General features: G+C 48.8%; 1 protein-coding gene across 1 annotated transcript in view; it reads left to right on the top strand.

Moving 5' to 3' along the window:
• The first annotated feature begins 420 nt into the window (after positions 1-420).
• Positions 421-22372, top strand: part of LOC139412957 (heparan-sulfate 6-O-sulfotransferase 1-A-like) — a 28976-nt gene continuing 7024 nt past the window's right edge. The window contains exon 1 of the mRNA XM_071159870.1: positions 421-1311. Within this exon, the coding sequence (XP_071015971.1) occupies positions 809-1311 (503 nt within the window). The 5' untranslated portion in view covers positions 421-808. The remainder of the gene's footprint in view (positions 1312-22372) is intronic.

Below are 22372 nucleotides of genomic sequence, written 5' to 3' on the forward strand. Positions count from 1 at the left end.
CTTGAATACTCTAACCGTACATTGCTGTTTGCTAAGTGGTTTGCGGCTGGTTTTACCATAAAACAACGTCTGGTGGGATAGGTAAAACTTTATTTGACAGTCTGTTTTCTACCTGATAAACCACGAAGAAATGACATTGTAAAATGGTAATTACATAATTAGTACCTATTATAATTGTGTTTTCTTTGGGTATTAAATAAAGCAGCACCATTCTTTAGAACCTTAAATAGATTTCATTTAATTGTATATAAACTACAAGTTAATAAACTATAGTAGAACTAGACTACTTGTAGAATGCAATGCGGATCTTGTTCCTCAAAATTTTAATTTGTCCTGTTGTGTGTGTGTGTGTGTGTGTGTGTGTGCGTGCGTGCGTGCGTGCGTGCGTGCGTGTGTGTGTGTGTGTGTGTGTGTGTGTGAGAGAGAAAGAGAGAGAGAGAGACTGGGAATGTGTGTGTTGTGCTGAAAGAAGGTAGGTTATTTCGCTGAGGATCCTGGGTACATAGCTCAATAATAATGCAGCGACGAGGACTTTAAACACACATGCAACAACACAGGGACGAGAGCAAACGGAGAGCACACATTGTTGCTCTGGATTTTACGGGTCTCTCTGTACTCTGTAAATACGCTTAGTTTAGTTACATTATATTCACATAATCGCTTCTACCCCATTGATATGACCGCGTCCTGTTCCGCTTGCTTGGGGAGAGAGAGTACAACAACAGGAATTAATTCTAGTTACGCTGTTCTGATCCCTTCGAGTCGGTTTACCGGGAAATGGTAACGTTTACACAGCATTGGAAGGACCATGGTTGAGGCGAGCAGCAAATTTCTCCTAATTGTAGTCGGCTCCGTCTGTTTTATGCTGATCTTATATCAATACGTCGCGCCTGGGGTTATCAATTTCGGCTCACCACACGGATATTTCACTGAGGAGGACGATGGTGGGGACATTTTCCCTTCCCCAGACCCGCACTACGTCAAGAAATACTACTTCCCAGTCCGGGATTTGGAGCGAACGGTGGAATTTGAAATCAAAGGAGAAGACGTGATCGTGTTTTTACACATTCAGAAGACAGGAGGGACAACGTTCGGGAGACACCTGGTTCAGAATGTGAGGTTGGAGGTTCCGTGTGACTGTAGACCGGGTCAGAAGAAGTGTACCTGTTATCGACCCAACCGAAAAGAGACCTGGTTATTCTCCCGGTTCTCCACCGGTTGGAGTTGTGGCTTACACGCGGACTGGACCGAGCTAAAAAATTGTGTTCCTGGAGTTCTAGATAAAAAGGAGACCAGGATGAAAAATGAAAGGTGAGATAAAATAGGCTAGTTGACTTGTTGTTTCAGGAGTGTTGGGCTGGATCAAAAGCGTGCACAGCCTGTGGGTCTCCGACACTTGACAATTGTTGAAGATCATTAATAATCGGGTGGTATGATCACGTCATTAGGGAGCGTGCCTGGGCGATTCTCTCTCACTCTGTATGTGGACTTACTGTGGCAGCAGATCCGCCGCAGTTTGTTTTGACTGTGTTTTAATGACAGACTGTCATGTGAATTTTTACCATATCCGAAGGGATAGATTTATAGGGTAACCTAACTGTCAACTCGAATTAGCTATAAGAGAATCATGCTGTCAAACTAAGCAGTATTAAAATAGTAGGTCTTGATCCTTCTTCAACATTGTTGCATATCGAACAGTGATGCATCGTTTTAGTGGCTTGTAAAACGCTTGAAACGTGTTGAATATTGATTACTGTAAACCACTGAATCAACATTGGATCAGAAATGTTGCAACGACAAAATTGAATTGATGATTCTACTGAAAGAAAACGTTTCTTTTGGAAAAGCAGATCTTAGCTTGCAGACATGCATTGCTACATAGCTTACTCCTTTATCTTCAGGGATCTCTACGCAGACAGACTGTTAGACAGATTGGCAGAGGAAACTACCATCACTTTAAGTCAGAGAAGATTTGGCTCCTGTCCCTCTCTCTGTTTCGTCTGTCTGTCTGTGTAGACTTTTGTTGATGTAAGAGGACCCCTGCGGGGGTTGACTCCACTCTAAACCAGGTGATTACTTCCGCTGGTTACACACATACACTGTACTGCTGGTATTCCTGGCACAAGGCTCTGTGATGGTCAGAGGTGATGATGCGTCTAGCTACTCCAGAGGCTGGAGGGAGGAAGTTTATCTGCTCACATCAGTTTCTCCACAATGTGCTTTGTGTGTGTGTCTTTGTGTCCTCAACACTAATTTTCTCTCTCTCTCCCTCTTTCTTTCGCCATCTCTCTCTCTCTTACCCTCCTCTCTCGATCTCCCTCTGTGATGGTGTCATTTTCTAATCAAACAGCAGACATGCTTTCTGCTTGGTGGATTTATAGCTGTTGGTCCTCTCTCTCTCTCTCTCTCTCTCTCTTCCCCCATCCATCTCTCTCTCTCTTCCCCCTATCCATCTCTCTCTCTCTTCCCCCTCTCCATCTCTCTCTCTCTCGTCCCCCTCTCCATCTCTCTCTCTCTTCCTCCTCTCCATCTCTCTCTCTCTCTTCCCCATCTCCATCTCTCTCTCTCTTCCCCATCTCTCTCTCTCTCTTCCCCCTCTCCATCTCTCTCTCTTTCCCCCTCTCCATCTCTCTCTCTCTTCCTCCTCCATCTCTCACTCTCTCTTCCCCCTCTCCATCTCTCTCTCTCTTCCTCCTCTCCATCTCTCTCTCTCTTCCCCCTCTCCATCTCTCTCTCTTCCTCCTCTCTATCTCTCTCTCTCTTCCTACTCTCCATCTCTCTCTCTCTTCCTCCTCTCCATCTCTCTCTCTTTCCCCCTCTCCATCTCTCTCTATATTTCCCCCTTTCCATCTCTCTCTCTCTTCCCCCTCTCCATCTCTCTCTCTTTTCCCCCTCTCCATCTCTCTCTCTCTTCCCCCTCTCCATCTCTCTCTCTCTCTTCGTCCTCTCCATCTCTCTCTCTCTTCCTCTCCATCTCTCTCTCTCTTTCCCCTCTCCATCTCTCTCTTTCTTCCTCCTCTCCATCTCTCTCTCTCTCTTTCCCCCTCTCCATCTCTCTCTATATTTCCCCCTCTCCATCTCTCTCTCTCTTCCTCCTCTCCATCTCTCTCTCTCTTTCCCCCTCTCCATCTCTCTCTCTCTTCCTCCTCTCCATCTCTCTCTCTCTTCGTCCTCTCCATCTCTCTCTCTCTTCCTCCTCTCCATCTCTCTCTCTCTTTCCCCTCTCCATCTCTCTCTTTCTTCCTCCTCTCCATCTCTCTCTCTCTCTTTCCCCCTCTCCATCTCTCTCTATATTTCCCCCTCTCCATCTCTCTCTCTCTTCCTCCTCTCCATCTCTCTCTCTCTTTCCCCCTCTCCATCTCTCTCTCTCTTCCTCCTCTCCATCTCTCTCTCTCTTCCCCTCTCCATCTCTCTCTCTTTCCCCCTCTCCATCTCTCTCTTTCCCCCTCTCCATCGCTCTCTCTCTTCCCCCTCTCTCTCTCTCTCTTCCTCCTCTCCATCTCTCTCTCTCTTTCCCCCTCTCCATCTCTCTCTCTCTCTTCCTCCTCTCCATCTCTCTCTGTCTTTCCCCTGTCAATATCTCTCTCTTTCCCCCTCTCCATCTCTCTCTCTCTTCCTCCTCTCCATCTCTCTCTCTCTTCCCCCGCTCCATCTCTCTCTTCCCCCTCTCCATCTCTCTCTCTCTTCTCCCCTCTCTCCATCTCTCTCTCTCTCTACATCCCCCTCTCCATCTCTCTCTCTCTCCATCTCTCTCTCTTCCCCCTCTCCATCCCCTCTCCATCTCTCTCTCTCTCTCTCTCTCCCCTCTCTCCATCTCTCTCTCTCTCTCTCTCTTCCCCCTCTCCATCTCTCTCTCTCTCTTCCCCCTCTCCATCTCTATCTTCCCCCTCTCCATCTCTCTCTCTTTCCCCCTCTCCATCTCTCTCTCTCTCCCCCTCTCCCCCTCTCCATCTCTATCTTCCCCCTCTCCATCTCTCTCTCTCTCTCTTTTCCCCCTCTCCATCTCTCTCTCTCTCTTCCCCCTCTCCATCTCTATCTTCCCCCTCTCCATCTCTCTCTCTCTCTTCCCCCTCTCCATCTCTCTCTCTCTTACCCCTCTCCATCTCTCTCTCTCTTGTCCCCCTATTTCTCTCTATTTGTCAGAGCGTGGTTTCTACATTAGGCCAAATGTCTTTTTTCATGGAAGATTTACTGCAATTTCTAAAATGTCTGTTTTACCTAATGGACAACTGTCTGTCCTAATGAATGGCTATATATGGGAGGAGGGGAAAGAGGAGTGGAGCGGATGGGGGGTGGAGGATGATGAGGGGATGGAAAGGGTAGAGGAGGAAGAGAGTAGAAGAGGATGGTAGTGTAAGAGAAGGGGAGGGCATAGGAAGATGGGAACGAGGGACAGAAGAGGATGGTGAGAGTGAAGGCAGAGAGTGTGGAGGGGGAGGATTCAATTAGCATGCCTGTCAATCTGCCTGGATCACTCGCTGTTTAAGCTTCACAGCGTAGATCACTGCAGGGTGAACTGTGTGTGGGTGCGTGACTGACCAGACAGGTCGTTGTGTTTTAATCCAATCAGATTATCAGGGATTAATCTCGGGCTGCTCAACATTCCAAAGATGGTTACTCCTTCATCCCTACAATCCCAACACCACATTCCCACACCGGGAATCTCACTTTCCCTATACCAGTGTGTCTGCACATTTTCCCAGATTAATAGTCTTTAAAAAATTCCAGCATTCTACAGTTTACTCTCTCTCTCTCTCTCTCTTTCTCTATGTGGAATACAAGGCAAGCTTTTAGGCAGTAATTGGATGTTTGCAAACAGGTGACAAACACGCACGGGTGCACACACACACACACACACAAAATCTACACTGAGTGTACAACACATAAAAACACATGCTCTTTCCATGACATAGACAAGTTATGATCCCTTATTGATGTCACTTGTTAAATCCACTTCAGTCAGTGTAGATGAAGGGGAGGAGACAGGTTAAAGAAGGATTTTTAATTAAGCCTTAATTAAGACAATTCAGACATGGATTGTGTATGTGTGCCATTCAGAGGGTGAGTGGGGAAGACAAAAGATTTAAGTGCCTTTGAATGGGGTACGGTAGTAGGTGTCAGGTGTACCGGTTTGTGTCAAGAACTGTAACGCTCCTGGGTTTTTCACACTCAACAGTTTCCCGTGTGTATCAAGAATGGTCCACCACCCAAAAGACATCCAGCCAACTTGACACAACTGTAGGAAGCATTGGAGTCCACATGGGCCATCATCCCTGTGGAACACTTTCCACACCTTGTAGAGTCCATGCCCTGATTAATTGAGGCTGTTCTGAGGACAAAAGAGGGTGCAACTCAATATTAGGAAGATGTTCCTAATGTTTTGTGTATACAGTGTATGTTCGGAATAGGGCAAACATTGTGAAGAGACTGTATGGCTGGGAATGTGCTTCTGTCACTTCTGCTGAAACAGAGGGAGAGAGATGGTGGGGTAGAGGGAGAGAGATGGTGAGGTAGAGGGAGAGAGATGGTGGGGTAGAGGGAGAGCGATGGTGGGGTAGAGGGAGAGAGATGGTGGGGTAGAGGGAGAGAGATGGTGGGGTAGAGGGAGAGAGATGGTGGGGTAGAGGGAGAGAGATGGTGGGGTAGAGGGAGAGAGATGGTGGGGTAGAGGGAGAGAGATGGCGGGGGAGAGGGAGAGAGATGGTGGGATAGAGGGAGAGAGATGGTGGGGTAGAGGGAGAGAGATGGTGAGGTAGAGGGAGAGAGATGGTGGGGGAGAGGGAGAGAGATGGTGGGGTAGAGGGAGAGAGATGGCAGGGGAGAGGGAGAGAGATGGTGGGGTAGAGGGAGAGAGATGGTGGGGTAGAGGGAGAGAGATGGCGGGGAGAGGGAGAGAGATGGTGAGGTAGAGGGAGAGAGATGGTGGGATAGAGGGAGAGAGATGGTGGGGTAAAGGGAGAGGGATGGCGTGGGAGAGAGATGGTGGGGGAGAGGGAGAGAGATGGTGAGGTAGAGGGAGAGAGATTTTTTTATTTATTTTTTTATTTTATTTCACCTTTATTTAACCAGGTAGGCTAGTTGAGAACAAGTTCTCATTTGCAACTGCGACCTGGCCAAGATAAGGCATAGCAGTGTGAACAGACAACACAGAGTTACACATGGAGTAAACAATTAACAAGTCAATAACACAGTAGAAAAAAGGGGAGTCTATATATACATTGTGTGCAAAAGGCATGAGAAGGTAGGCAAATAATTACAATTATGCAGATTAACGCTGGAGTGATAAATGATCAGATGGTTATGTAAAGGTAGAGATATTGGTGTGCAAAAGAGCAGAAAAATAAATAAATAAAAACAGTATGGGGATGAGGTAGGTGCAAATGGGTGGGCTATTTACCAATAGACTATGTACAGCTGCAGCGATCGGTTAGCTGCTCAGATAGCAGATGTTTGAAGTTGGTGAGGGAGATAAAAGTCTCCAACTTCAGCGATTTTTGCAATTCGTTCCAATCACAGGCAGCAGAGAACTGGAACGAAAGGCGGCCAAATGAGGTGTTGGCTTTAGGGATGATCAGTGAGATACACCTGCTGGAGCGCGTGCTACGGATGGGTGTTGCCATCGTAACCAGTGAACTGAGATAAGGCGGAGCTTTACCTAGCATGGACTTGTAGATGAGCTGGAGCCAGTGGGTCTGGCGACGAATATGTAGCGAGGGCCAGCCGATTAGAGCATACAAGTCGCAGTGGTGGGTGGTATAAGGTGCTTTAGTGACAAAACGGATGGCACTGTGATAAACTGCATCCAGTTTGCTGAGTAGAGTGTTGGAAGCAATTTTGTAGATGACATCGCCGAAGTCGAGGATCGGTAGGATAGTCAGTTTTACTAGGGTAAGTTTGGCGGCGTGAGTGAAGGAGGCTTTGTTGCGGAATAGAAAGCCGACTCTTGATTTGATTTTCGATTGGAGATGTTTGATATGGGTCTGGAAGGAGAGTTTAGAGTCTAGCCAGACACCTAGGTACTTATAGATGTCCACATATTCAAGGTCGGAACCATCCAGGGTGGTGATGCTGGTCAGGCGTGCGGGTGCAGGCAGCGAACGGTTGAAAAGCATGCATTTGGTTTTACTAGCGTTTAAGAGCAGTTGGAGGCCACGGAAGGAGTGCTGTATGGCATTGAAGCTCGTTTGGAGGTTAGATAGCACAGTGTCCAAGGACGGGCCGGAAGTATATAGAATGGTGTCGTCTGCGTAGAGGTGGATCAGGGAATCGCCCGCAGCATGAGAAACATCATTGATATATACAGAGAAAAGAGTCGGCCCGAGAATTGAACCCTGTGGCACCCCCATAGAGACTGCCAGAGGACCGGACAGCATGCCCTCCGATTTGACACACTGAACTCTGTCTGCAAAGTAATTGGTGAACCAGGCAAGGCAGTCATCCGAAAAACCGAGGCTACTGAGTCTGCCAATAAGAATACGGTGATTGACAGAGTCGAAAGCCTTGGCAAGGTCTTGGATGGTGGGGTAGAGGGAGAGAGATGGCGGGGGAGAGGGAGAGAGATGGTGGGGGAGAGGGAGAGAGATGGTGAGGTAGGAGATGGTGAGGTAGAGGGAGAGAGATGGTGGGGTAGAGGGAGAGAGATGGTGGGGGAGAGGGAGAGAGATGGTGAGGTAGGAGATGGTGAGGTAGAGGGAGAGAGATGGTGGGGTAGAGGGAGAGAGATGGTGAGGTAGAGGGAGAGAGATGGTGAGGTAGAGGGAGAGAGATGGTGGGGTAGAGGGAGAGAGATGGCGGGGAGAGGGAGAGAGATGGTGGGGGAGAGGGAGAGAGATGGTGAGGTAGAGGGAGAGAGATGGCGGGGTAGAGGGAGAGAGATGGCGGGGGAGAGGGAGAGAGATGGTGGGGTAGAGGGAGAGAGATGGTGGGGTAGAGGGAGAGAGATGGCGGGGGAGAGGGAGATAGATGGTGGGGTAGAGGGAGAGAGATGGTGGGGTAGAGGGAGAGAGATGGTGGGGTAGAGGGAGAGAGATGGTGGGGGAGAGGGAGAGAGATGGCGGGGGAGAGGGAGAGAGATGGTGGGGTAGGAGATGGTGAGGTAGAGGGAGAGAGATGGTGAGGTAGAGGGAGAGAGATGGTGGGGTAGGGGGAGAGAGATGGTGGGGGAGAGGGAGAGAGATGGTGAGGTAGAGGGAGAGAGATGGTGGGGTAGATGGAGAGAGATGGTGGGGTAGAGGGAGAGAGATGGCGGGGGAGAGGGAGAGAGATGGCGAGGTAGAGGGAGAGAGATGGCGGGGGAGAGGGAGAGAGATGGTGGGGTAGAGGGAGAGAGATGGTGAGGTAGAGGGAGAGAGATGGTGGGGTAGAGGGAGAGAGATGGCGGGGTAGAGGGAGAGAGATGGCGGGGGAGAGGGAGAGAGATGGTGGGGTAGAGGGAGAGAGATGGTGGGGTAGAGGGAGAGAGATGGTGGGGTAGAGGGAGAGAGATGGTGGGGTAGAGGGAGAGAGATGGCAGGGGAGAGGGAGAGAGATGGTGGGGTAGAGGGAGAGAGATGGTGGGGTAGAGGGAGAGAGATGGCGGGGAGAGGGAGAGAGATGGTGAGGTAGGAGATGGTGAGGTAGAGGGAGAGAGATGGTGGGGTAGAGGGAGAGAGATGGTGGGGTAGAGGGAGAGAGATGGAGGGGTAGAGGGAGAAAGATGGCGGGGGAGAGGGAGAGAGATGGTGAGGTAGAGGTAGAGAGATGGTGGGGTAGAGGTAGAGAGATGGTGGGGTAGAGGGAGAGAGATGGCGGGGGAGAGGGAGAGAGATGGTGAGGTAGAGGGAGAGAGATGGTGGGGTAGAGGGAGAGAGATGGTGGGGTAGAGGGAGAGAGATGGTGGGGTAGAGGGATTGAGATGGCGGGGGAGAGGGAGAGAGATGGTGAGGTAGGAGATGGTGAGGTAGAGGGAGAGAGATGGGGGGGTAGAGGGAGAGAGATGGTGGGGTAGAGGGAGAGAGATGGCGGGGGAGAAGGAGAGAGATGGTGAGGTAGGAGATGGTGAGGTAGAGGGAGAGAGATGGTGGGGTAGAGGGAGAGAGATGGTGGGGTAGAGGGAGAGAGATGGTGGGGTAGAGGGAGAGAGATGGTGGGGTAGAGGGAGAGAGATGGTGGGGTAGAGGGAGAGAGATGGTGGGGTAGAGGGAGCGAGATGGCGGGGAATAGGGAGAGAGATGGTGAGGTAGGAGATGGTGAGGTAGAGGGTGAGAGATGGTGAGGTAGAGGGAGAGAGATGGTGAGGTAGAGGGAGAGAGATGGTGAGGTAAAGGGAGAGAGATGGCGGGGGAGAGGGAGAGAGATGGTGGGGTAGAGGGAGAGAGATGGTGGGGTAGAGGGAGAGAGATGGTGGGGGAGAGGGAGAGAGATGGCGGGGGAGAGGGAGAGAGATGGTGAGGTAGAGGGAGAGAGATGGTGAGGTAGAGGGAGAGAGATGGTGAGGTAGAGGGAGAGAGATGGTGGGGTAGAGGGAGAGAGATGGCGGGGGAGAGGGAGAGAGATGGTGAGGTAGAGGGAGAGAGATGGTGGGGTAGAGGGGGAGAGATGGCGGGGGAGAGGGAGAGAGATGGTGGGGTAGGAGATGGTGAGGTAGAGGGAGAGATATAGTGAGGTAGAGGGAGAGAGATGGTGGGGTAGAGGGAGCGAGATGGCGGGGGAGAGGGAGAGAGATGGTGAGGTAGAGGGAGAGAGATGGTGGGGTAGAGGGAGAGAGATGGTGGGGGAGAGGGAGAGAGATGGTGAGGTAGAGGGAGAGAGATGGCGGGGAGAGGGAGAGAGATGGTGGGGTAGAGGGAGAGAGATGGCGGGGTACAGGGAGAGAGATGGCGGGGGAGAGGGAGAGGGATGGAGGGGGAGAGGGAGAGAGATGGTGGGGGAGAGGGAGAGAGATGGCGGGGGAGAGGGATGGCGGGGCGGGGCGGGGGAGAGGGATGGGCGGGGCGGGGGAGAGGGATGGACGGGGCGAGGGAGAGGGATGGCGGGGGCGAGAGGATGGGGAGCAGGAGAGATTGGGTTAGAAAGGGAGAGCCTTCACTGTGGAAATTGTCACAGTTTGCTTCATTCTCACTGTGTTTTTGGTGTCATGGCACTAAGTGTGTGTGTGTGTGTGTGTGTGTGTGTGTGTGTGTGTGTGTGTGTGTGTGTGTGTGTGTGTGTGTGTGTGTGTGTGTGTGTGTGTGTGTGTGTGTGTGTGTGTGTGTGTGTGTGTGTGTGTGTGTGTGTGTGTGGCCCATTCCATAGATTCCTGTCGGGAGCTCTGAGTTATGTATAGACATTGATGATGTGATACAACCAGTAGGACAGGATGAGGAGTGTCTCTACACCACGATGGGGTAAACACAATAACACATCACAGGAAAAACATCCTCTCTCTCATGGGCACACACACACACACACACACACACACACACACACACACACACACACACACACACACACACACACACACACACACACACACACACACACACACACTGAGGTCTGTCAGGTGGCTCAGTGGGGTTCGTCTTCCTCTAGAGTATCAACACACAAACAAACACAGTCTTGTTTAACTAACCTTGTGGGGATACATAGTTCAGTCCCATTCAAAATCCTATTTTCCCTAACCTTAACCCCAAAATCTAACCTTAACCTAACCCTAGGGTTAGGAGTAGCCTTAAACCTAACCCTAGCTCCTAACCCTAACCCTAGCTCCTTAAGCTAATTCTAACAATAATTTGAACCTTAACCCTAAACCCCCTAGAAATACCATGTGTCCTTGTGGGGACTAACAAAATGTTTGTTTGTTTGCTATTCTTGTGGGGACTTTTGGTTAAACACACACACACACTGTGAGGTGTGAGGTTTTCTCTGTGGTGTTATCTCACACAACAAGTTGACGATAGTGATGACAGGACTACTACTAGAGTTGAGCTCGAGTTCACAACCCACCAAGGGGATTGAAAGACATGTTACATACTGCGCCACTGGGCTCCATCTAGGCTTGTTCTACTCAAGATATTTTGATCTGAACATTCCACAATGTTCTGCCATACTGAACGCAACCCTGCTCTTTCTCTCCGAAGGGATTTCTCAGCCCACAGAACACTTAGCCGTGCACTCACTGATGAACAATTAGCCAATATTTCTATGGTTGTTAATAAGGGCCGCTACGCTAAGCTATGCTTGCAGTGGGAACATGATTACAGCCTATTAATTAGCCTAGCATCTAGCATAACGTTAGCTGGGCAGCAGGGGAGGCTCCTCAGAGGAGGAAGGGGAGGACCATCCTCCTCAGTGAAATTCATAAAAATATTGAAACATTACAAAAGTTATCCTTTTTAGTTAATTATGCTAAATATATTCAAGTCAGCAAATAATTGATTAAACCTCACTGTTTTGCAATGAAGGTCTACAGTAGCCTCAGTAGCACTCTGTTGGGTAGCACCATGGTGCAGCCGGAGGACAGCTAGCTTCGGTCCTCCTCTGGGTACATTAATGGTTATCACCCCCTTCTATAGACTTACACAGTAATTATGACAGCTTCCAGAGGACGTCCTCCAACCTACAGTATCGGAGCTCTTTCAACAATCAACTGACATGCTGTTCACCCAATCAAAGGATCAGAGAATGAATCTAGTACTGAAAGCATAAGCTACAGCTAGCTAGCACTGCAGTGCATATGATGTGGTGAGTAGTTGACTCAAAGAGAAAGAAAATAGTTGAACAGAAAAGCAAGAGCGAGAGAGCTATATTTCTTAGTCATTTTTTTGTTTCACATACTAACATTGAATGCAGGTAACTAGTTTAGCATATTCAAACACCCGGCTCAAACAGAGAGTGATGCTATGTTAGCTGGCTATGGCTATCCAACAGAGAGGGATGCTATGTTAGCTAGCTGGCTATGGCTATCCAACAGAGAGGGATGCTATGTTAGCTAGCTGGCTATGGCTATCCAACAGAGAGGGATGCTATGTTAGCTAGCTGGCTATGGCTATCCAACACTGGAAGTCTTCCAAGTCAATTATTCATTTATTGCCACCGGGGCCTGCCGATGAAACTGCTTGCTACTGACTGTACACTGTACTGCATGATTATAGTGGGTTTACTAGTGCGTTAGTCCTAGTAACTATGTTGACTATGACATGACAGTGATGTATGTTGTATGCGGTTAGCGGTCATGATATGAAGGTTTGGCTTGGAAAGGTTTTTTTTGCCTGGTCACAGACACCTGATGTGTTGTGCACTGAAGTCCACAAGCGAAGGGAAAAGGTGAGAGGAGGAGAGCGTGTAAATAGATGCGAAAAGGAATTACACACAGTACCAGTCAAAAGTTTGGACACCTACTCATTCAAGGGTTTTTCTTTATTTTGACAATTTTCTACGTTGTAGAATGATAGTGAAGACATCAAAACTATGAAATCACACCAATGGAATCATGTAGTAACCAAAAAAGTGTTAAACAAATAAAGATGTATTTTACATTATTCAAAGTAGTTACCCTTGGCCTTGATGTCAGCTTTGCAATGGAAAAAATAAATAAATAAATTGTTAGTGTTGCACACTCTTGGCATTCTCTCAACCAGCTTCATGAGTCACCGGGAATGCTTTTCAGTTAACAGGTGTGCCTTGTTAATTTGAAGAATTTCATTCATTCTTAATGTGCTTAAGTCAATCAGTTGTGTTGTGACAAGGTAGGGGTGGTATACAGAAGATAGCCCAATTTGGTCTAAGACCAAGTTCATATTATGGCAAGAACAGCTCAAATAAGCAAAGAGAAATTATGAAACTGGCTCTCAGGAGAACTGCCACAGGAAAGGAAGACCCAGAGTTACCTCTGCTGCAGAGGATAAGTTCCTTAGAGTTAACTACACCTCAGATTGCAGCCCAAATAAATGCTTCACAGAGTTCAAGTAACAGACACATCTCAACATCATCTGTTCAGAGGAGGATGCGTGAATCAGGCCTTCATGGTCGAATTGCTGCAAAGAAACCACTATTAAAGGACACCAATAAGAAGAAGAAGAGACTTGTTTGGGCCAAAAAACATGAGCAATGGACATTAGACCTGTGAAAATCTGTCCTTTGGTCTGATGATTTAATCGATTTGATGTCTTCACTTTTATTCTACAATGTGGAAAATAGTCAAAACTAATAAATGAGTAGGTGTGTCCAAACGTTTGACTGGTACTGTATATACAACGAGCTGTTTGTTACGGACAACTAGGTGTGGTGGGTGGAATCAGGCGCAGAGAGCAAGGTTCAGTCGTTTCTTCCAATTTATTCCCCAGCACAACAAAACAGTCACGCCAACATATGTTGCCAGTTCAAAACAGGACAAACTAGTCCGGAGAATAAATACACGAAAATAAATCACACCATCGAACACAGAGTAACAATGACAAGCCCGCACAAATACCCAGCGGGCCTAGTGCCCTTAAATACCCTACAAACAAAACCTAATACTAAACAGGTGTACCCAATTACCCAATAACCCAAAACAAACGGAAAGGGAATCGATGGCAGCTAATAGGCCGGCGACGACGACCGCCGAGCACCGCCCGAACAGGAAGAGGCACGTGACACTGTTTGTATGTGGCTGCAATGAAAGTGCACTGTGTTTGCGTGTGATCAGAGGTGTTCATTGCGCCGATTCTGTTGAAAAATGTTTCTTAAATGGAAGCAAATGGAATGAAATGGGGATAAACATACCTGAATTTGTCCAATAGAAGTTCTCGTTTTGCAACTGTTGGACTAATGATTACACTCAGCTAGATGCAGGCAAGTGTGTGCAAGGAGTTATTGAATGTGTCACTGTCTGTCACTTTAATTACTCAAGATTCTCTCGACCTGTGCACCTACATTGTGAACTGTCTTTCATAGGCTAGGTTGTAGCAATCTCATGGGTACAGGGAAAATGTGAGTATCAGGTAGTAGCCTAAACCTATCCATGTTACGTTGAACTGGGTGAATGGAATATGAATGACAGTCATCCAATATGCTCTAATAGAAATAAGGCCATGCCCATACAATAAAATAATCATCCTCCCACATCTTAAAAGGCACAGACCGCCGCTGCTGGCCAGTGACTGATTAGCAAGAAGAAGGCATTTATTTGGTGTGTGCCGTGTGGCGGGGAAGAATGTGAACCGAGCCCATGATCTGACAGCCATGCTAATTGAATTGTGGGAAGACGCAAATTCTAGACTGTGACACACACAGACGGACCTACTGAACTCCGCAAAAAGGATTCATTAAGACAATGTTGTCTCGCCCGTCTCTCTCTCTCCCTCCTTCCCGCTCTCTCTCCTTCCCTACATTTCCTATCCACTCTCTTTCACATCCGTCTGTCTCTCTGTGAAGGGTGTTGTTTCTTTTGTCATCCTGTTGTCTGTTCCCTGTGTGGCAGTTTCCTTCACAGAGGTCAAAGGATGCTTCAGGCTCAGGAAGTGCTTAACTCCAAATGATCTGAGTTTGAGATAGATACACAATATACACACATGTATTGGACACCCCTTCAAATGAGTAGATTTGACTATATCAGCCACACCCGTTGCTGACAGGTGTATAAAATCAAGCACACCACCATGCAATCTCCATAGACAAACATTGGCAGTAGAATGGCCTTTGTGTTTACCTTTTAACTAGGCAAGTCAGTTAAAAGAGCAAATTCTTATTGATAATGACAGCCAAACCCGGACAACGCTGGGCCAATTGTGCGCCGCACTATGGGACTCCCAATCACGGCCGTATGTGATACAGCCTGGATTCAAACCAGGTACTGCAGTGATGCCTCTTGCACTGAGATGCAGTGCTTTAGACCACTGCGCCACTCGGGAGCCTTACTGAAGACCTCAATGACTTTAAATGTGGCACTCACAGAGGATTCCAACAAGTCAGTTCATCAAATATCTGCCCTACTAGAACTGCCTCGGTCAACTCTAAGTGTTGGTATTGTGAAGTGGAAATGTCTAGGAGCAACAATGGCTCAGCCGCAAAGTGGTAGGCCACACAATCTCACAGAACGGGACCGCCAAGTGCTGAAGCGTAAAAATCGTGTGTCCCTGCAGCAATGTTCACTTCCCAGAAGAGTGTAGTCTGTTATAGCAGCAATGTTCACTTCCCAGAAGAGTGTAGTCTGTTATGGCAGCAATGTTCACTTCCCAGAAGAGTGTAGTCTGTTATAGCAGCAATGTCCCAACATCTAGTGGAAACACTTCCCAGATGAGTGGAGGCTGTTATAGCAGCAATGTCCCAACATCTAGTGGAAACACTTCCCAGAAGAGTGTAGTCTGTTATAGCAGCAATGTTCACTTCCCAGAAGAGTGGAGTCTGTTATAGCAGCAATGTTCACTTCCCAGAAGAGTGTAGTCTGTTATAGCAGCAATGTTCACTTCCCAGCTGTTATAGCAGCAATGTCCCAACATCTAGTGGAGAGACTTCCCAGATGAGTGGAGTCTGTTATAGCAGCAATGTCCCAACATCTAGTGGAGAGACTTCCCAGATGAGTGGAGGCTATTATAGCAGCACAGGGGGGACCAACTCCATATTAATGCCCATGATTTTGGAATGAGATGTTCGATGAGCAGATGTCCACATACCTTTGGTCATGTAGTGTATATACACACACACACCTAGCTCTGCATCACAGAGCATTGGAGATTTTCATCATGGGTAGAAGCAAGGAAGGACACTGAATGTGGGTACGTGTGTGTGCATGCATGTCTGTGTGTTTCCCCCACCACTCCTTTCTCTCTCTCTCGCTTCACTGCTTCTACTCTTGACTCTTGACTTCAAAGACACACAGACACACACAAGCTCCATTCACCAGTCACTCATCACTGACACAGCCTATTCAGACTAGACTAAAAGAGAGGGGGGAAGAGAGGGGGAGTGTATGAAAAGAGAGAGGGGGGAAGAGAGGGGCAGTGTATGAAAAGAGAGAGGGGGAAGACAGGGGGAGTGTATGAAAAGAGAGAGGGGGAGAGAGGGGGAGTGTCTGAAAAGAGAGAGGGGGAGTGTATGAAAAGAGAGAGGGGGGAAGAGAGGGGGAGTGTATGAAAAGAGAGAGGGGGGAAGAGAGGGGGAGTGTATGAAAATAGAGAGGGGGGAAGAGAGGGGGAGTGTATGAAAAGAGAGAGAGGGAAGACAGGGGGAGTGTATGAAAAGAGAGAGGGGGGGAGAGAGGGGGAGTGTATGAAAAGAGAGAGGGGGGAAGAGAGGGGGAGTGTATGAAAAGAGAGAGGGGGGAAGAGAGGGGGAGTGTCTGAAAAGAGAGAGGGGGGAAGAGAGGGGGAGTGTATGAAAAGAGAGAGGGGGGAAGAGAGGGGGAGTGTCTGAAAAGAGAGAGGGGGGAAGAGAGGGGGAGTGTCTGAAAAGAGAGAGGGGGGAAGAGAGGGGGAGTGTATGAAAAGAGAGAGGGGGGAAGAGAGGGGGAGTGTCTGAAAAGAGAGAGGGGGGAAGAGAGGGGGAGTGTCTGAAAAGAGAGAGGGGGAAGACAGGGGGAGTGTATGAAAAGAGAGAGGGGGGGAGAGAGGGGGAGTGTCTGAAAAGAGAGAGGGGGAAGAGAGGGGGAGTGTATGAAAAGAGAGAGGGGGGAAGAGAGGGGGAGTGTCTGAAAAGAGAGAGGGGGAAGAGAGGGGGAGTGTCTGAAAAGAGAGAGGGGGGAAGAGAGGGAGGGTGTATGAAAAGAGAGAGTGGGAGTTGATGAAAAGAGAGCGAGGAGAAGAAAAGTGAGTGCACAAGAGAGAAGATCCACTTCTTGACCGCAGGGGACCGCTGAGTCACAAAGCAGAGCTGATAAACACACTCAACCACACATAATGTAGTCTGAACCTATCCCCGTACGTGTACACTCACACTCACACACGTGCCCTTACCTGATGATTGTGTTTGTGCTTCTCAAACACTCACACACACTAACTAATGATCTCCTCCACACCCACCCTCGTCTGTTCCTCCTCCTCTTCTCTCTTCATCTACTCTCTCTTTCTTTTCTCCTCATCAGATGACACAAAGGGCTGTCTCAATAATCCCTCGCCCCACCCGGATGGTGTGTGTGTGTGTGTGTGTGTGGACTCCTGCTGAGTAGCAATACCCAGTGACCTGAAAAATAGCAGCTTCCCAGCCACCAAAGACAGGGGGGGGGGGGGGGGGGGGGGGAGGAGAGAAGAAGGCAGAGAGAGATGCTACATTAGAATCAGTCTCTCCTCTCTTCTCCATAACATCTGACTCTTTTAACAATCCGCACTTTCTGAGACCCCCCCCCCCACACACACACACACACACACACACACACACACACACACACAGAGACTCTATAATTAAAAAGGCTGGCAGTTTTTGACTAGTATGATGTTTTTGTGTGCGTGAGTCATACGAAAATGTGTGTGTGATTGATGTGGTGATGTCACTGTGTTATGTGTTGCTTGCGTTTGGTCTCTCACATGGCCCGTTGTCTCCTCCCTGTCATGAGCTCTTTGGTCTCTCCTTCATTCCTGTGTTTTTCTCCTTCACCCTATTTTTTTCATGTAAATGTCAGTCAACAGTGCCTGAAGAGAGCTTTCTAAACTCAGTCACCCACAATGCCTTTTGCCTATAGTTCGTTTGAGGGTGTGTGTGTTTTTATAAATAATTGTTTATTGTGTGTTTGATTTGACCTCTTCTCATTAATAAGCCTGTGTCCTGACTGGTGCATGTTAAATGTTGTGTATGTGTGTGTGTGTCTGTGTGTGTGTGTGTGTGTGTGTGTGTGTGTGTGTGTGTGTGTGTGTGTGTGTGTGTGTGTGTGTGTGTGTGTGTGTGTGTGTGTGTGTGTGTGTGTGTTGATTTGTTTGAGGAGTCAGTCAGTGATGTTGATATAAGCCCAGGGCCAGTCTCATCACGCCTAGACACAGCTAACCAGAATGACAAGCCTTACTACAGACACAACTACGTGTCCCCAATACTGCACTCATCAGAACTCTGGGAGGGAGGCAGAGAGGGAAGGAGTGGGAGGGAGGGAGGGCGAGAGGGAAGGAGGGGGAGGGAGGGAGGGCGAGAGGGAAGGAGGGGGATGGAGGGAGGGAGGCAGAGAGGGAAGGAGTGGGAGGGAGGGAGGGAGGGAGGGAGAGAGGGAAGAGAGGGAAGGAGGGGGAGGGAGGGAGGGAGGGAGGGAGGGAGAGGGAAGGAGGGGGAGGGAGGGAGGGCGAGAGGGAAGGAGGGTGAGGGAGGGAGGGCGAGAGGGAAGGAGTGAGAGGGAGGGAGGGCGAGAGGGAAGGAGTGGGAGTGGGAGGGAGGAAGGGCGAGAGGGAAGGAGGGGGAGGGAGGGAGGGCGAGAGAGAAGGAGGTGGAGGGAGGAAGGGCGAGAGGGAAGGAGGGGGAGAGGGAAGGAGGGGGAGAGGGAAGGAGGGGGAGAGGGAAGGAGGGGGAGAGGGAAGGAGGGGGAGGGAGGAAGGGTGAGAGGGAAGGAGGGGGAGGGAGGGAGGGCGAGAGGGAAGGAGTGGGAGGGAGGAAGGGCGAGAGGGAAGGAGGGGGAGAGGGAAGGAGGGGATAAAGAGAGAGAAAGTCACTAGGAAAAGGAATGTTTCATCACCTCCCCCAGTGTGGAATGTTAATCGCCACAACGAGGGTAACCCCTGTGTGTGACTGATGATCACAGAAAGGCTCTGACAATAGACACACATCTAGAATTGAACACAGCAGCTGGCCTAATGGTTACAGCGTTGGGCCAGTAACCGAAAGGTTACCAGTTCAAACCGACAAAGTGAAAAATCTGACGTTCTTCCTTTAACCCCGACAACAGCAGCTCCCCGAACATCCACTGTGGCAGCCCCTCACACCCCCCGTTATAGAGGGGTTGGGTCACAAGCGGATGTCTACGTTTCGGTTGGTTGGACCTTGTGTGCAATTGACGATAAAAAAAAATGTTATTTAATTGAAACGTACACACACTCAAATGGTTATTCTGCAGCCTACTATCCTGGCTTCATGTTACAAGTGTAGAAACGAGATGTTGGACAAGATGGGATCGCAGTTTTGAAACCATCGCATCAATATTTTTGTCTAACTTCTCTCTCTCTGGCATCCTGTTGGTCATTTGTTGACCTCCATATCAGGTGTGTGTGTGTGTGTGTGTGTGTGTGTGTGTGTGTGTGTGTGTGTGTGTGTGTGTGTGTGTGTGTGTTCTGTTGACTGAGGTTTATTTTGCAGCACTGCTTGTTAGTCAAACATGCAAAGTTGTTTTAACCTTGATGCCTCATGGACAGAAATTAGCTGTAGAATGTGTGTGTGTGTGTGTGTGTGTGTGTGTGTGTGTGTGTGTGTGTGTGTGTGTGTGTGTGTGTGTGTGTGTGTGTGTGTGTGTGTGTGTGTGTGTGTGTGTGTGTGTGTGTGTGTGTGTGTGTGTGTGTGTGTGTGTGCACATACAATAACTTGCTGAAGGAGGGAGGATATGAGAGCTTGATGACAGCTGGACCACGTCGACAATAAGGACTGGGTTTGTGTGACATCATCCTTCTGCTGCTCTGGGACAACGTTGGTATCCACTGGCAACCCGGATCTAGTTGTCTGCAGTCAATGACAGTGAGTGTAAGATCTATCATTATAGAATCCATGCCCAGCAAGTCATTATAGAATCCATGCCCAGCAAGTCTCTCTCTCTCAGACAGACAGACAGACAGACAGACAGACAGACAGACAGACAGTGTAGGTGAGATGAGCATCTGCTGGCGGGTCTGAAGTCTGAGTATTCTGCTGCGTTAATGTTTAACGTCTCGGCACACACACACACACACACACACACACACACACACACACACACACACACACACACACACACACACACACACACACAGTATAGTAGAAGGCTAGTTGAGACTGCAGGCCTTGACTCAGTGTGGGAGGTTTGCAGCCACACACACACACACACACACCCAGGGTCTTATCTGGGATTTGTTTAAGATTCCTTCGATTCTCTCTGATTCCTCCCTCATTAGTGGAAATCTGTTCTCTGGGGCTGGTCGGGTCTGGAGAGCTTCACACACACACACACACACACACACACACACACACACACACACACACAGACACACACACACACACACCATGGTTGAGTCTGGGTCTTAGGACCAGAGGTACATGAAATGAGGGAGTTGGGGATCTCTCTCTCTTTTCCCTCAGCAGTCTGTATTTCTGCTCTGAGGACTTGTTTGTCTGGTTGGCAGATCTGTGTTTGTGTTTCTTATCATGACACCAGTGTCCTAATAATTCACCTGAATGTCCTGACAAGGTAGGGAAACAAGAACTGTTTTGAAAAGTCAGGACTTTTTTCAGGTCCTGAATTTGTTCAAATGTTATTTTAAGCTTAAGGTTTAGGGTTTTGGAGATTAGGGTTAGGGAAAATAAACGCTTTGTGTGTGTGTGTGTGTGTGTGTGTGTGTGTGTGTGTGTGTGTGTGTGTGTGTGTGTGTGTGTGTGTGTGTGTGTCGATTGGCCATGGTGATCAGACAATCACGGAGCATTGCCAAGACGACAGCTGGGCTGGCTCGGAATTCCGGTGCATCTGAGCTGGGATTGGGATCGCAGGGGAGCGTCTGCCTAGGATGGACACACACACACACACACACACAGAGAGGAGGGCATCGCAGGGGAGCATCTGTCTGGATCAGGGGAGGGATGAGAGGAGAGGTGAAGGGTTGATTAGGGGGGTGAGATGTCACAGGGTTTAAAGGGGGAGAATGGAGAGATGCAGCCTCTAGTCTGAGCAGAGAGAATCAACATGTCATCAATGAACGACAACACAGAGACACTCAGCCCATCTCTTTCTGTCTCCTCTTCCCTCCCTTTTTCTCATTCCTCTTCTTTTTTGATAGCATCATAAGGAGAGCAGGAATAGAAAGCGATAGGCAGAGAGAGGGGGGGGGGGCTGAAATGACCCCTAGCAGTGTTCAGATCTATAAAGTAAAGTCGGGTTGGAACACCAACAGAAAGCCTCAACATGCAATTGTCTTCCTTTACAATGTAAAGCCACAGTCTGAGTTCTCCAGCTATTTCAATGAATGAAGTTTATCCTTCGATTTGATGTTGGCCTGCTTACAGAGTGTGGCTTTAATGAGCACATTTTCACTTCATATTATCTTTTAGTTTTCTCTCTCTCTATTTCCTCCCTCTCTCTTTCTGAGCTGGAGCCATAAGCATGTCCGTCACACTGGCCTTAATCTCTGAGTTCGCAGCTGCCAACGGTGGGTTTGTGTGTGTGTGTGTGTGTGTGTGTGTGTGTGTGTGCGCGCGCGCGCGCGCGCGCATGTGGGCATACATATGAGTTGGGACAAATCTGTCCAATTCAGTCATTATGTTGCTCACCTTTGTGTGTGTGTACGTGTTCGTATGCACGCCTGTGTGAAGCCTGGAGCTCAAGTTACACTCCCAGACAAAAGGCCTCTTTCACCCTGCCCTTTATGTGAGGAAACACACACACCGCTCTGTACAAGACTGTTGCCCCTGTTGCACAGTATTTCATTATACCCCCCTTTCCTCTCCTGTCTTTCCCTTTTTCCTAGGAATCTGTGGTTTCCCCCCTCCCTCTACACAGACACTCACACTCCCCCAGGCGTGGCTCATTAGCCCATTCTTTAAACAGGTGGGCCATGTTTGGCAGAGACCCCCGACACACACACGCTCACATCACTCATCCTTCCCCTCCCTCTCCCCAGGGAAAACCCTCAGTCCCCTGACCGAATCTCTTATCCAGCCCCAAGCTTCTCTCCGGGCCCAGGAAGCACAAGGCCGGATGGCTGTTGACTCATCTGTCTGCCTGTAACAAGCAGAAATGCATTGTGTCTAAATGGTATTTATGCCTGTAGGGCTCTTCTCTCTTTCTGCCACTCTCTCCGCCTCTTCTTTGTTTGGACTAGACTTGACTATTACCTCTTGAGGTTATTTCGGTAATAAGGTTAGTTGTGTGCTGGCGAGGGGGCAGACAGACTGTCTTATCGGATTGGTTTAGGGGATCATCCCCTTGTTAAGTAAGTATGTAGTTTATTATAGAACAGTGTTTAAACACACTCGCCATGTCCTACCTGTTCCACGCCACGGACAGACTAGTGGTAATACTACAGAAGGAAGGAAGGAAGGAAGGAAGGAAGGAAGGAAGGAAGGAAGGAAGGAAGGAAGGAAGGAAGGAAGGAAAGAAAGAAAGAAAGGACGAGGGGAGGGGAGTAGAGGAAGAGGAGGGGAGGTCTAGAGTGTTTAAATGTTAAATACCTTATCACTCCAATTTCACACTCCCGTCTCCAGCCACGATATGACACACACTAATCCTGGCCTGAGGGGAGGGGTGTGTGTCTGTGTGTCACTAACGCCATCTGTCACTCTGGTAACCTCA

The sequence above is a fragment of the Oncorhynchus clarkii genome, chromosome 7, assembly GCF_045791955.1.
Source record: "Oncorhynchus clarkii lewisi isolate Uvic-CL-2024 chromosome 7, UVic_Ocla_1.0, whole genome shotgun sequence".
NCBI lineage: Eukaryota > Metazoa > Chordata > Actinopteri > Salmoniformes > Salmonidae > Oncorhynchus > Oncorhynchus clarkii.